This window comes from Falco cherrug, chromosome 19, assembly GCF_023634085.1.
Source record: "Falco cherrug isolate bFalChe1 chromosome 19, bFalChe1.pri, whole genome shotgun sequence".
Classification (NCBI taxonomy): Eukaryota; Metazoa; Chordata; class Aves; order Falconiformes; family Falconidae; genus Falco; species Falco cherrug.
Window position 1 is genome coordinate 182,829 of NC_073715.1, and position 9,443 is coordinate 192,271.

The 9,443-nt window shown below is 66.4% G+C and overlaps 3 protein-coding genes across 8 annotated transcripts; 2 read left to right on the plus strand and 1 right to left on the minus strand.

Annotated features, from left to right (window-relative positions):
- The first annotated feature begins 575 nt into the window (after positions 1–575).
- TOMM40L (translocase of outer mitochondrial membrane 40 like) lies at positions 576–3,182 on the plus strand. Of its 3 annotated transcripts, none has more exons than XM_055697038.1 (9): positions 576–846; positions 1,112–1,179; positions 1,287–1,379; positions 1,581–1,692; positions 1,796–1,901; positions 1,976–2,098; positions 2,220–2,296; positions 2,493–2,595; positions 2,668–3,182. In XM_055697038.1, the coding sequence occupies exons 1-9, from the start codon at positions 591–593 to the stop codon at positions 2,681–2,683; spliced, it is 954 nt and encodes a 317-aa protein (XP_055553013.1). In that variant the 5' UTR covers positions 576–590; the 3' UTR covers positions 2,684–3,182. The 3 variants fall into 3 exon arrangements, with proteins under 3 accessions (XP_055553013.1, XP_055553012.1, XP_055553014.1); XM_055697037.1 differs by having other exon boundaries at positions 1,581–1,682; XM_055697039.1 differs by lacking the exon at positions 1,976–2,098 and having other exon boundaries at positions 1,581–1,682.
- NR1I3 (nuclear receptor subfamily 1 group I member 3) lies at positions 3,158–5,998 on the minus strand. Of its 4 annotated transcripts, none has more exons than XM_055697041.1 (9): positions 5,915–5,998; positions 5,454–5,687; positions 4,872–5,002; positions 4,355–4,527; positions 4,065–4,273; positions 3,844–3,989; positions 3,642–3,758; positions 3,457–3,562; positions 3,158–3,381 (listed from the first exon to the last, which is right to left on the minus strand). In XM_055697041.1, the coding sequence occupies exons 2-9, from the start codon at positions 5,624–5,626 to the stop codon at positions 3,252–3,254; spliced, it is 1,185 nt and encodes a 394-aa protein (XP_055553016.1). In that variant the 5' UTR covers positions 5,627–5,687; positions 5,915–5,998; the 3' UTR covers positions 3,158–3,251. The 4 variants fall into 4 exon arrangements, with proteins under 4 accessions (XP_055553016.1, XP_055553017.1, XP_027666072.1 ...); XM_055697042.1 differs by having other exon boundaries at positions 5,502–5,687; positions 5,895–5,978; XM_027810271.2 differs by having other exon boundaries at positions 4,355–4,404; positions 5,895–5,978.
- A 578-nt stretch (positions 5,999–6,576) lies between these two features.
- Positions 6,577–8,005, plus strand: PCP4L1 (Purkinje cell protein 4 like 1). Its single transcript, XM_055696929.1, has 3 exons — positions 6,577–6,654; positions 6,875–6,929; positions 7,284–8,005. The coding sequence occupies exons 1-3, from the start codon at positions 6,646–6,648 to the stop codon at positions 7,418–7,420; spliced, it is 201 nt and encodes a 66-aa protein (XP_055552904.1). The 5' UTR covers positions 6,577–6,645; the 3' UTR covers positions 7,421–8,005.
- Positions 8,006–9,443: the final 1,438 nt, after the last annotated feature.

Consider the following 9,443-nt stretch of genomic DNA (forward strand, 5'->3'; position numbering starts at 1 on the left):
ACCACGGGGCCCAGCCAGGGGCCAGCTGTGGCGCTGTTTGGGCACACACGGCCAAAGGGCACCTGTGTGGCACCAGGGACAAAAGCTCTTCATTCCCTGGGCTCACCCGTGGGGCCACTGGGGCCCCTTTCCCTCTGAGCCCCTGCCTACACCAGCTGTTTCCAGGAAAGCTGCAGGTGACGGCAGCAGGGACAGGGGACACAGGGAAGGTCCAGGGACACAGGGCAGAGGGCAAGGAGTGGGATGCAGGACTGAGGATGTAGAGCAAGCAGGGGGACGGGATGTGTGTGGGAGGGGGCACAGGGAGGGGCCGCGGGAGGCAAATGGAGGGGAATTGAGGCACAGCTAGCAGGGTCTGGGGGCGCAAGGAGGGGATGTGGGACATGAAGGGGTGCAGGGAGGAGGGACAGAGAGGACACAGGAACGGAACGGGAGGGGGGAAACAAGGTGAGGGGGACACACAGGACGCGGCGGGGTGGGCGCGGGGCTGCACCGGCGTGGCGGAACGCGGCAGCACCGGAACAGCACTGCGCGGGGCCGGGGCTCCGGGGGGGCTCGGTGGCTGCGGCCCCGCCCCGCCGGCTCAGCCAATGGGCGGCGAGTGCTGCCCGCCCCAGCAATGGCGGCGGCGGCCTCGGGCGGGCGCGTCCTCGCGAAGCCGCTTCCGGCAGCGGCGGTGCCCGCGCCCGCGATGGCGGCGCCCGGCGGCGACGAGGGGCGCGGGCGGCCGTAGAGCCGGGCCGGGCATGGGCAACGCGCTGGGCCCCGCCGCGCCCCGGGCCCCGCGCCGAGGGGAGCCGCTCGGGAGCCCCGGCAGCTTCGATGAGCTGCACCGGCAGTGCAAAGGTGGGGCTGGGAGGCCAGCGGCGCCCAGGGGGTGGCGGGGCCAGGCCCTCGGGTGGCCCCGGCGGCGGTGGGGGGTCCTGGCGGCGTGGGTGGACGGGCTGGCAGCGGGGGGCACGGCGGTGCCGGTGGGGAGGGGCGTGGGTGGCCTTCGGGGCGGTGGGCTGGTAGCGGAGGCTGGCCCCAGGGCGGGGGGCTGCCTGGGGGGTCTGGCCGCGGAGCGGGGAGCTGGCAGCGGGGCCCCCGCTCAGGCCCCTCTTTCCCGCAGAGGTTTTCCCGCAGCAAATGGAGGGGGTGAAGCTGATCGTCACCAAGACCCTGAGCAGCCACTTCCAGGTCAGGGGCACCACAGGGACTTGCGGGGGGGGAGGACTGTGCTGCGGGGGGAGCGGCTGCCCCCGCCCCCGGCTGCCCCCCGGTTCCCTGACATCCCGTCCCCGCAGGTGACGCACACGGTTCACATGAGCACCCTTGGCCCCTCCAGCTACCACTTCAATGCCACTTTCGTGGGGGACCGCCAGCTCGGCCCCACCGAGGTGAGATCCTGCACCCTGGAGTGAGGGGTGCCCTCAGGGTGGCTGCATGGCCCCAAGATGGGGGGTGAGGTGGCACGGGGGTGTTATGAGGGTGGGTGGGGGTTATCTCAGGGCAAGGGGGCCCCACCCTGCAGCTCAAGTCAGGATCACGGGAGGCAGGGGGTTCCTGTCTCCCCAGCTGACGCCCTGCCTCGTCCCCAGGCCTTCCCCACGCTGATTGGGGACATGGACAACAGCGGCAGCCTCAATGCCCAAGTGCTGCACCTTGTGGCCGAGCGCATCCGCACCAAAGCTGTCTTCCAGGTGGGGCCAGGTGGGAGATGACCCCGCAGTAGTGGGTGCTGGAGGGTCTCTGGCACCCCTAGCCGGCGGCAGGGGCGATGGCAGTACCTGCCGCGGTGCCTGTCCCTTCACAGACTCACCAGACCAAGTTCGTGACGTGGCAGTTCGACGGCGAGTACCGGGGGGACGACTGCACCGCTACCCTCACGCTGGGCAACCCCGATCTCCTTGGCGAGTCTGGTGAGCAGGGTATTCCCCCCTCTGGCTGCCAGGCCCGGGGGGGCTGTGTGCTGAGGGCCGTACTGTCCCCACAGTGATCCTGGTGGCCCATTTCCTCCAGAGCATCACCTCCCGCCTTGTCCTGGGTGGGGAGATGGTTTACCACCGGCGGCCAGGGGAGGAGGGAGCCATCCTCACGCTGGCGGGCAAATACACGGGTATGCAGGCGTCCTGCGCTTGAGGGGGCTGCAGACACAGCCCTGGGGGTCCTGCCTGTCGTGCTGGCCCCGGCGGGATGCCCCGGCTCCCCTCGCCCTCTGCTTTACTTCTCTCTTCCAGCTCTAAAGTGGGTGGCAACGCTGAACGTGGGGTATGGTGGTGCCCATGCCAGCTACTACCACCGAGCCAACGAGCAGGTGAGTGTCCCCTGTGTGTCCCTCTCCCCTGTGTGTCCCTCTCCCCTGTGTGTCCCTCTCCCCTGTGTGTCCCTCTCCCCTGTGTGTCCCTCTCCCCTGTGTGTCCCTCTCCCCTGTGTGTCCCTCTCCCCTGTGTGTCCCTCTCCCCTGTGTGTCCCTCTCTCTGCCCCAGGGCCTCAGGTTTTCCTCCCCCCAGGTGCAGGTTGGGGTGGAGCTGGAGGCCAACACCCGGCTGCAGGATACCACCTTCGCCTTTGGCTACCAGCTCAACCTGCCACAGGCCAACATGGTCTTCAGAGGTGAGCGAGGAGCCGTACCGGCACCTGGCAGCCCCAGCGCTGGCCAGGCCCTCATCCTGTTCACCCTCGCAGGGCTCCTGGACAGTAATTGGAGCGTTGGGGGCGTTCTGGAGAAGAAGCTGCCCCCCCTGCCCGTCACCCTGGCTCTGGGTGCCTTCCTGAACCACTGGAAGAACCGTTTCCACTGCGGCTTCAGCGTCATTGTGGGCTGAGGGACCGCAGGGGTGGGCGGCACGTGCCACCGTCCTGCTCAGGGAGCTGCTGTGCGCGGCACCAGCTGGGCCCTGCATTTGTGCCAGGGTGTCAGGGGAGCCGATGGTGTGGAGACCTGGTCCCTTGTGGCCGGGGGACACTGTGTGACAGCACGTGGCTTGTGTTAGCACCTTTGGGCTGAGGAGCAGCTGCTGCTTGGGGCCTGGGGGCCTCCATGGGCCCTGGCGCTCACCTGTGCCGCCCTCCTCGCCCCAGCACCATGCTTCCCTCTGCTCCCACCCCTGCTCTGCCTCGGTTTCCCTCCAGCGGCGCAGGGGGTGGCTCTGGGCGCACACATCTGCAGAGCCTGGAAAAATAAAGGAGCTTTACTCTGCCCTGTAAAGTGCAGTGATAGCTGTTGAGCTGCGGTGCCCACAGCTGGGGGCTGGAACATGTTGCGGGCTCTAGCTGATGATTTCGGAGAGCAGCGGCGTCATGGAGGACAGGTCCTGGATGTGGAGTATCTGCCGCGTGTTCTCCACCTTCAGCGTCTGCAGCTCAGTCAGCAGCAGCAGCAGCTTTGCATAGAGAAACCTGGGAGGTGGGGACGGGATGCCTGGCTCAGACCCAGAGGGGACCGAGGCCGTGCCCACCCTCCCCTGCACGTACCTGCCCTCAGGCATGGGGTGCTGGTGGTCGATGTAGCTCTTGAGTGTCAGGGCCACCTTCTCCTGGAACTGATCGATGAAGTCCCGCTGGGTGATGCCGGCGTGGTCTGGGGGCGCAGGGTGAGTGGGTACCTGTCAGCAGGGCCAAGGGGACGCCCCACTGCTGCGGCCCCCCGCAGTCCCTACCTGGTGAGAAGAGCAGCATGGCCTGGAGCAGGACGTACTCTGCCTCGTGCAGATGCAGCTTCTTCAGGCTAATGTGGAACTTGAGCAGTGGCTCCAGGTAGATCTGCTGAAAGCCGGCTGGGGGGAGTGTGGCGGTGACAGGTGAGCTGGGATGGGGACATGGCTTACCCCTGCTCCCCGGTGCTGCCGCGCTCCACCTCACCCAGGGCTCCGTCCTGGATGGTGTAGCAGTGCTGCCCGCACTCCCAGGCATTGGTCTCTGCGTTGAAGACAGTGTTGAACTGGATCTGGCAGATGTCCAGGGTGGCCCCTTTCAGCAGCGAGATCTGGTCATCGATGGGCAAGCTCCTGCCGGGGGGTGAGGGGAGGCATCAGGGCCAGGGTGGCAGCGGGGGGCCCCTGCCCATGCTCCCCCTTGCAGACCTGAAGGCTGGGATCTCCTTGGCAAAGTTGATGACTTGCTGGATCATGAAAGTGCTGAGGTCGGCAAAGTGGGGCAGCATGGAGAAGACATCAGGCAGCACTTCGTCGTCCAGGCAGTCTGGCTGCAGGGACGGTGGCCATGCAGCAGGGCCACCTGGCTCCGGTGGGCTCTGTGGCTGCGGGCTGGGAACGTAGAGTCGCACAGCAGGCTGCGGTGAAGGCAGCCAGGGTGTCAGCGCCGTGCTGGGGCACCTGCAGGGACAGCCGGGTTCCAGGGGCTCCCCACTCACCCAGTAGTGTGTGAACTGGGAGAAGCTGGAGTCGAAGGTGTGCTGGTGGGCTGCGATGAGGATGCCGATGAGCTCCTGCTGCTCCGCCGTCAGCCCCACCGGCTGCTCCCGCGCCAGCCGCCGCTGGCCCCACAGTGCCCGCCGCCGCCGCAGAGCCTCCTCGGACATGATCACTGCCGCCCCACCGCCACCGTCACCCCCAGCCCAGCGACCAGAGTCACTGGTGGCAGGGGGCGCCGGGTGCTCGGAGATGCCAGCACCTCATGATCCACTCTCCCCGAGGTGGTCCCCCTTGTCCCCTCTCTCCTGTGCCCCCCTGCTGTCACTTCTAAGCCTCTGTCCCTTGCTGTCCCCTTGCCCCTGGGCTGCCCCATCCCCTCTGCCCCCATGTCCTCCCCTGCCACTCCACCTAGGCTGGTCACCTCTGCCCCATGTCCTCACCCTGTCCTCCCACCCAGTCTTCCGTGTCCCCCTCCTCCTCCCCAGGTCTCCCCTGTGTCCCCGCCACCGCACTCACTGTCCTTCCGCATGCCCACATCGAGGCACTTCTGGAGGCGGCAGGCCTGGCACTGCCGCCGCTTCGCCTTGGTGATGGGGCAGCTCTGGGTGAAGGGGCAGGTGAAGCGGATGCCCTTGTTGATGGAGCGCCTGGAGGGACATGGGCCCAGCCATGAGGCCACAGGGACTGTCACTCTGTCCCCGGGGGGTGGGCAGCAGGGGCTGGGGGACAGGATGTCCTAGGGCAGGGGCCACCTCCAGCCCCCCGGACCCCATCACCACTGTGCCCTGGAGAAGCCAGGTGGCCTGAGCATGGGGTGGCAGCTGTTGTCCTGTCTTGTCCTACCCAGTCCCTGTCCATGGGACCATCTTGTTCCATCCCACCCTGCTGTGTCTTGTCCCAGCCCATTTGTCCCAGCCCGTCGTGTCCCATTTCAGTCCATCTTGTCACATCCCATCCTGTCCCGTCCCATCCCGTCTTGTCCCTCCCCATCCTGTCCTGCCCCATCCCATCTTGTCCCCTTCCTCAGCCTCATCCCACCTCGTCCCTCATCCGGTGCTGCAGAGCAGCCGTGGATCCCCCCGCGGTGGCAGCCCCCACCTGAAGAAGCCCTTGCAGCCCTCACACGTCATGACGTGGAAGTGATACCCGGTGGCACGGTCCCCGCACACGGCACAGACTTTCTCCTCCCTGGGCTCCGCGTCCTCCCCCTCGGGGCCCTGGGGTCCCAGCAGCGGGCAGGGGCTTCTGTCCGCATCTGAGGTGCTTGACATCAATGTGGCCAGGGACGCGGGTGATGGCACCCGAGCAGGGCAACCACAGCAAGGACGGAGCCTGCAGGCCAGGGTGAGTGTGCGGGGTGTGAGCATGTGCACACGCATGTGTGTACACACGGTGCAGCTCCCGCTTGAGCAACACCTGGCACTGTGCCCCGCAGGGCAGCTGCTGCCCCGGCACCGGCTCCTGCGCCCCGTCCCCTACACGTCCCCCAAAAGCACAGTGTCCCACCCACCCCACAGCGTGCTGTCCTCATGCACCCACCTGCCGCTGTGGCCCCTCACCTCGGCCACCACCGAGCCACCACCTGGCACCCTGAAGGTGACCGGTGCCCCTTGGTGCCAGTGCTGGGACCTGGTGTCTGCTGGCGTAGCTGGTGCCCGGTGCTGGCTGCCACAGAGCGCGGGGCCAGCTGGCCCCTGCCCGTCCCCACCGCCGCCTGGCCAGAGCCTGTGGAGTTTGAACCTTGAACTTGAGCGAGGCTGCAGCAGGCGGGGACAGGCAGCATGGGAGGGGCAAGTGGGGACAGGCAGGTGTGGGCATGGCGGGCACAGGGGACAGGCAGACATGGAGGGGACAGGCAGGGGACAGACAGACATGGGGCCTGGCAGGCAGGGGACATGCACATGGCTGCTGGGGGGGTGTCTGAGCAGTGGGGAGACCACGGTGGCAGCCATCCCGCCATTGGTGACCCTGGAGGAAGGTCCCTGTCCCCAGCCACTGCAGTGACACCTGGTCCCAGGACCCTGGGCAGCTCCTGTTGCCCCCCCCGCATGTCCCCCTCCACAGCACCTCAGGGGGGTGGCAGCAGCCATGGCCCCCCCTGTCCCCTTGGGTGCAGCTCCGCGGGGCGTCAAGGCTCGGGGAGTGGGGTGACACGCGGGGGGGCGGGTTCCCACCCGGCCCCGCCCCCGCGCCCCATTGGCTTCCCGTGGCCGTCACTCAGCTGCGCCCCTATAAAAGCGGTGGCGCGCGCGGGGGACCGCACACCGGGAGCGGCGGCACCGGAGCGGCCATGAGCGAGGTGAGGGGCCGGTGCCGAGCAGAAAAAGGGCTTTTTCCTTTTTTTTTTTAGCAACGGGCCAGGAGAGGAGCTGCCCGGGGCGGAGGGGGGGGGCTGGAGGCGGGGGGAGACGCTGGTGGCCGTGGGGGGTCCCCAGCAAAATGGAGTCCGTAATCCTCCGTGGTGCGGGTTTGCTGCCAAGGACCCCGTGTCACCCCCGGGCACCCCCTTCTCTCCACAGCGCAGCCCCCATGAGTCCCCCTCTCTGGCGGAGGCCCCCGGCAGGCAGCAGGAAGGTGAGGACCCCTGACACCGGTGGGGTGCACCCCGCAGGATGCCCTGGCACCGGTGTCACCTCTGTCCCATGCCCTCCAGGGATCCCCGGTGGCTGGGACCCCACTAGCTGCTCCTGTCCCCAGAGCCTCTGGAATCTGTGTCCGTGGAGGGGGGTGTGTGTGTGACACCTGGATGGATGCGGGGACCTGCTCTGTCCTTCCCCTGTCCCTTGGCAGGGTGGCAGGGTGCCACCCTGGGTGCTGGGTGAGTGGGGGGTCAGGGTGCTCACTGGATGCTGGGGTGAGCCTGGGGATGCCAGGCTGTAACCAGGGCAGCCCCTGTCCTGTCCCCCCCCCCCCCCCCCCCCCCCTCAGCCAAAGCTGGTGACCCCAAGAAGGAGGAGGAAGAGATCGACATTGACCTGAGCGCGCCCGAGACGGAGAAAGCTGCACTCGCCATCCAGGGCAAATTCCGCCGCTTCCAGAAGCGGAAGAAGGAGTCGGGGCCCTGAGCTGCTCTGGGGTCCTGGGACTCCCTGCCTGCGACGGGCACCCTGCTCTTGCACGTGGGCATGGTCCCATCTTGACCTCTGCCATGCTGGGGCTGCCCCATCCTCTGCGAGCGGGGCTAGGGGGGGCTCAGCCCTTCCCTACCCCTCGCCCACCCCTGAGCCAGGACCCTGGGTGAAGCTGGGGAGCCATCGTGGGGGGAACACAACCAAGTCCTGTGCCCCCTGGAGTGGAGGTGGCCCTTGTGTGAAGGGGTGGCATAAAAATGCCCTTTTTCCTGAGGCAGCCTCCTTTTCCCTGTCCATGGCGATGATGCTGGCTGCTGGGGACACTAAGGGCAGGGGGAACGGGACTGCTGTCCCCTGAGCAAGGGAAGTCCCTGTCCTGTCCCAGGAGGTGCAACACTGCAGGGGTGATGGGTCTTACTGCAGGCTGCAGCCCACCGCAGGAAACCGGGGCTCCCCCTGCACAGTGCTCCCCATCCTCGCACTGTCCCCTCCTCACGCTTCTGTCATTGTCACCATCCCCTGTCCCCTCCTCTGGGGGGGCTTTTAGCATGTGTAAAAAATAAACCATTGAGAAGAGGAGCTGGGGTGGTCTGTGATCTGTGGGAGGCAGTGTGGGGGACAGTCCCTTGCTGGCTGGGACCCCCAGGTCCCCCTTCTCCCCAGGGGAGCAGGTGCAACCCCCTGATAGAAGCAGCCCCAGGGATCTTGGGGGCTGGGCTGTCCCTGCCTGAGGGGTGTGGGTGGCCCCCAGATAAGGGTGGAAGGTTCCCCTGTAGGGATGGGGCCCTTCAGCCAGTGCTTTGGGAATGGCACCCATCACCACTGGGACCTCCTGTCACCCTCCAGTTTGGGGTTTTTCCCATGAAATCCCGCTTAATTTATCAACCGCTGGGTCTCAGCCCCTGGAGCTGTGGCCTCATTTCTCATCATGCTGCTCTGTGCAGTGGCAATGAAAGAGGCTGCTGCCTGCTCCTCTTCCTCAGGGGACGAAGGCTTTGCAGTGCCATGGCCCTCCAGGCATCAAAGTTTTGCTCAGGGCTGGCTTTGGCAGTGGTCCCCAACCCCAGCTCCTGCTGCGGCACCACCAAGAGCAGCCACAGGAGGTACCAGCTGATGATGAGAAAGTGCTTTGGGGTGGTTAAACTAAAGCCATTTGGGGGATTTGCAGTGGGATTTCTGTGCGCTCAGATGTGAGGCACCTGTGAGGGCTGGTCCCTGTGGCGCCTGAGGCTGCGGGCGGACCGGGGACAGTGGGACCCGGTGCAGAGCTGTGGCATGTTGGCAGAAATAGCTCCCTGGAAAGAAAAACAGCACCGGTGGCCAAGGGAAAGGCAGGGCCCAGGGGACGTCCTGAGAGCGCTGGGGTTAGGTTCAGCCCCACTTGCTCTGCAGACTTATTAGGGAAAAGACAATTATAGCCCCGGTGATGGTGCAGAGCTGGATGGTGCAGCAGCGGGATGGGGCTGTGCGCTGGCACCAAGTCCTGGGGCAGGAATGCTCTGGCTCCACTCCAGCACGGAGTCAGCCCAGTGCTCCAACTGCCTCCCCACCCCCAGTGCCAGAGCTGTGGTCCATCCATGAGCCCCACTGCCAGGACGATGACAGTCACTGCTGGGTGAACAGTGGACCCCTGCCCGCCCCAGAGAGACTCCTGCCCACTCCATGGCCGTGCCTGGTGCTGTGCACCCAGGGCAGGACTTGAGGCTTGGCCTCTGTGTTAATTGGAGTGAGCTTTAATTAACAGCTGATGGGGATGAGGGGGAAGGTGGCCCTAGGGTGGGGTGTGGCCATAATGGGTGGCCTCAGGGACAGCCCCCACTGGCTGAGGGGGTCCTGGGGTGCCACAAGGTCACCCTTGAGACATCACCTCACCCCTGGGAAACTGTAGCACAGCAGCAGCAATGCCCCTTTCCCTATGGGAGCTGGTGAGTCTCCGTGCAATGAGTTCAAAGTGCTCAGCCCCCAGCCCGCCCCCCCTCAAACAGGGAACAGCGATGAGCCAGGGCAGACGCTGGGC

What these genes read in the sequence shown, in the direction of transcription:
- TOMM40L (XM_055697037.1), top strand. Translation starts at nt 591, where the DNA reads ATGGGCGGCGAGTGCTGCCCGCCCCAGCAATGGCGGCGGCGGCCTCGG. An exon ending in CGATCTCCTTGGCGAGTCTG is followed by an intron (nt 1,902 to 1,975) that starts GTGAGCAGGGTA and finishes CTGTCCCCACAG; the next exon opens with TGATCCTGGTGGCCCATTTC. An exon ending in ACCACCGAGCCAACGAGCAG is followed by an intron (nt 2,297 to 2,492) that starts GTGAGTGTCCCC and finishes TCCTCCCCCCAG; the next exon opens with GTGCAGGTTGGGGTGGAGCT.
- NR1I3 (XM_055697041.1), bottom strand. Translation starts at nt 5,626, where the DNA reads ATGTCAAGCACCTCAGATGCGGACAGAAGCCCCTGCCCGCTGCTGGGA. An exon ending in TGTGGGCATGCGGAAGGACA is followed by an intron (nt 4,528 to 4,871) that starts GTGAGTGCGGTG and finishes GTGGGGCGGCAG; the next exon opens with TGATCATGTCCGAGGAGGCT. An exon ending in CCCAGTTCACACACTACTGG is followed by an intron (nt 4,274 to 4,354) that starts GTGAGTGGGGAG and finishes CCTTCACCGCAG; the next exon opens with CCTGCTGTGCGACTCTACGT.
- PCP4L1 (XM_055696929.1), top strand. An exon ending in CCCCGGCAGGCAGCAGGAAG is followed by an intron (nt 6,930 to 7,283) that starts GTGAGGACCCCT and finishes CCCCCCCCTCAG; the next exon opens with CCAAAGCTGGTGACCCCAAG.